This window comes from Xyrauchen texanus, chromosome 14, assembly GCF_025860055.1.
Source record: "Xyrauchen texanus isolate HMW12.3.18 chromosome 14, RBS_HiC_50CHRs, whole genome shotgun sequence".
Taxonomy (NCBI): domain Eukaryota; kingdom Metazoa; phylum Chordata; class Actinopteri; order Cypriniformes; family Catostomidae; genus Xyrauchen; species Xyrauchen texanus.
This window is the reverse complement of record NC_068289.1, coordinates 632199-634942: the sequence shown is the minus strand read 5'-3', so window position 1 is coordinate 634942 and position 2744 is coordinate 632199. Positions and strand designations below refer to the sequence as shown.

At 41.8% G+C, this 2744-nt stretch overlaps 1 protein-coding gene across 1 annotated transcript; it reads right to left on the bottom strand.

Moving 5' to 3' along the window:
- Positions 1-780: 780 nt before the first annotated feature.
- Positions 781-2531, bottom strand: LOC127654680 (gamma-crystallin S-like). The gene is made up of 3 exons (XM_052141954.1): positions 2376-2531; positions 1321-1563; positions 781-1148 (listed from the first exon to the last, which is right to left on the bottom strand). Exons 1-3 carry the CDS (start codon positions 2382-2384, stop codon positions 876-878), a joined length of 525 nt encoding a protein of 174 aa, XP_051997914.1. The 5' UTR covers positions 2385-2531; the 3' UTR covers positions 781-875.
- Between the last annotated feature and the right edge of the window lie 213 nt (positions 2532-2744).

Here is a 2744-nt window from a genome sequence, read left to right as displayed (position 1 = left end):
AGAAGAATTGTTTTATCCGATTATTAATATTGATAAATTGAGCTATTTATTTAACATTGGTGTTTTTATCATATTGCTGTTGTAGCCATTTATTTACCTGTTAAATCACTCAATCTTGTGCTGTGACATCACCATCTTTGCATGTAAATATTACATGCAAGAGATATTTACTACATGTGGAGTGGTGGTGTAGTGGTCTAAAGCACATAACTGGTAAACTGTTAATATGAAGGTTACTGGTTCGATCCCCACAGTCACCACCATTGTGTCCTTGAGTAAGACACTTAACTCCAGGTTGCTCTGGGGGGATTGTCCCTGTAATAAGTGCTCTGTATAATACACTGGTACTCAGAAGGTTGCTGGTTTGATCCCCACAGTCACCACCATTGTGTCCTTGAGTAAGACACTTAACTCCAGGTTGCTCCGGGGGGATTGTCCCTGTAATAAGTGCACTGTAAGTCACTTTGGATAAAAGCGTCTGCCAAATGCATAAATGTAAATATAAGCTTTTGGCATTTAAAACACCACCTTTGAGTTTAGAAAAGCATAACATTTTTAATCTACCTTCTTACACATTTGTCATGTTTTATCTCTTTGTTCAGTCGTGTGTGCCTTGGCCTCTAATGCTGCTTCATTCTGCTCTGAGCTGCTCGAAGAGGGTGAAATGCTTTCTCATTTGGGCCTCACCTCAATGTCCACCCTGTAACAGTGGCTCTAAGACCAGTACTTTGAAATGAGCGTACAATAATTACAATTAAAATCAAACAACAAACAAGCAACAAGAGTCACCAGCCAAACTTTATTTCAGCCAGCACTTTCGTGTGTGTCATAGCCAAATAGCCCAAATATTGTGGGACATTAGATATGAACCGAGGTCACTCGGTGAATCGACGGAAAGACTGCACAGCGGGACAGGCCGCGCCCCAGTCCACTGGTTTGCGGTAGTTGCCCTTCTCCAGGAAGTACTGGTGGCCACGGTAGTTGGGATGCTCGTAGAGGATCCAGAAGCCATCCAGAACTTTGCAGGAATGGACTTCTCTCAGACGGTACCTCTCCAGCAAAGATGGACAGTCATCGGTGGTCTCTATGGCCTGGCCGGTGAAGTCGGGCTTGTCGTACAATTGAACTTTGTACTGCATTCCACTTGTCTGCAGGGATAGAAGGGTTAAGATGGGTTAGTAGGAGTGCGTGGGGTAAAAAGCCAAAAACAAGAAGAAGAAGATTGGAAAAGGATTCAGGTCAGTTGTGATTATGTGTCTAATATACATGTAATGTATTAAATATGAATACAGTGTTGGATGCAGCGTTAGTTTGACTTACAAAGCGGATAATTTTGCAAGAACTGATATGGTCGTTGATACCCATCCAGCGTGGGTACTCAGGATACTCTCCTCTGGTCAGCACATACTGGTTACCCATGTAGTTGGGCCGCTCGTAAACCACCCAGGCGCTGCTCTCCACGCGAATAGAGTTGCAGCGGCTCAGGTAAGTATGGAAGTCTGAACAGTCGCTGTCACACTCGTAGCGACGGCCTTGAAAGTTCTTGTCCTCAAAAAACACAATCTGGAAGACATGAAGATGATCTGGAACAGCGTTGCTTTAAAAGACAGTTCTAGATTATACAAATGATCATGATCTGCTATTCCTGCGGCTGCAAAAACTATTCAAGGGGATAGTTCACCCAAAAATGGACTATCGTCCGCTGAACACAAATTAAGTTATATTAGTTGAATATCTCAGTTCTGTAGGTCCTTTCAATGCTAATGGTGACCAGACCTTGGAAGCTCCACAAATCACATAAAGGCAGCATAAAAGCAATCCATATGACTTCAGTGGTCTTCGGAAGTGATGCGGTCACTTTGGGTGAGGAACAGATCAATACTTCAATCCTTTTTTACTATAAATCTCCACTTTTACTTTCAGAATTACAGAATTATACAGCTTCTGAAGACATGTATTTAAACACAGGAGTCATATAGATTACTTTTATCCTGGTTTTATGTACTTTTTGAAGCTTCAATGTTCTGGTCACCATTCACTTGCATTAAAAGGACCTACAGAGCTCAGATATTCTTCTAAATCTTTGTTCAGCAGAAGAAAGTCACACACATCTGGGATGGCATGAGGTTGAGTAAATTACAAGAGAAGTTTCATTTTTGTGTGAACGGTCCATGTTTGTAAAAACAGTTTAACAATATGTTCTGTACCCATTAGGATCCTATTAAAGAAAGTTCCTAATAACAGGTGCCCTCCATTACCAATTATGCAACAAGGCTAGATTTATTGCAGTTTCGACTGGTTCAATTTGCCTCTAATATAAAAACTATGGCTCAGTTCCATTATATTCAGGCGGTTTCCTAAGCAGAAGTACTCACCTTACCCATCTTGAATCTTGTATTTACGTTTGCCTATGGAAGTTATCTGAAGCCCAGATTGAATGTTAGTGGGGCTGCTTAAATATTTAGCCCCCAGGGTCAAAATGACGAGGAGGGAAGGGCCATATAATTGCTTTGTCATGAAAATGAGATCCAAAAATCGAGTCAGTGATTCTAGCACTATTCAGATTTTTTTCCAGAAAAGAGAAAGGGGATTAAAGCATAATGACCAGGCACAGACACTCATTCGTCCTCTCTGTACTGCCCTCATTGGAACACCCCTGCACCCAATAACTGCACCAGTCTGAACCACAACAAACACAGCACCTCATGCCAACAACACTGCCAAATGAAGAGCCCAGACACATG

What these genes read in the sequence shown, in the direction of transcription:
- LOC127654680 (XM_052141954.1), bottom strand. An exon ending in CTTGCAAAATTATCCGCTTT is followed by an intron (nt 1,149 to 1,320) that starts GTAAGTCAAACT and finishes CTATCCCTGCAG; the next exon opens with ACAAGTGGAATGCAGTACAA.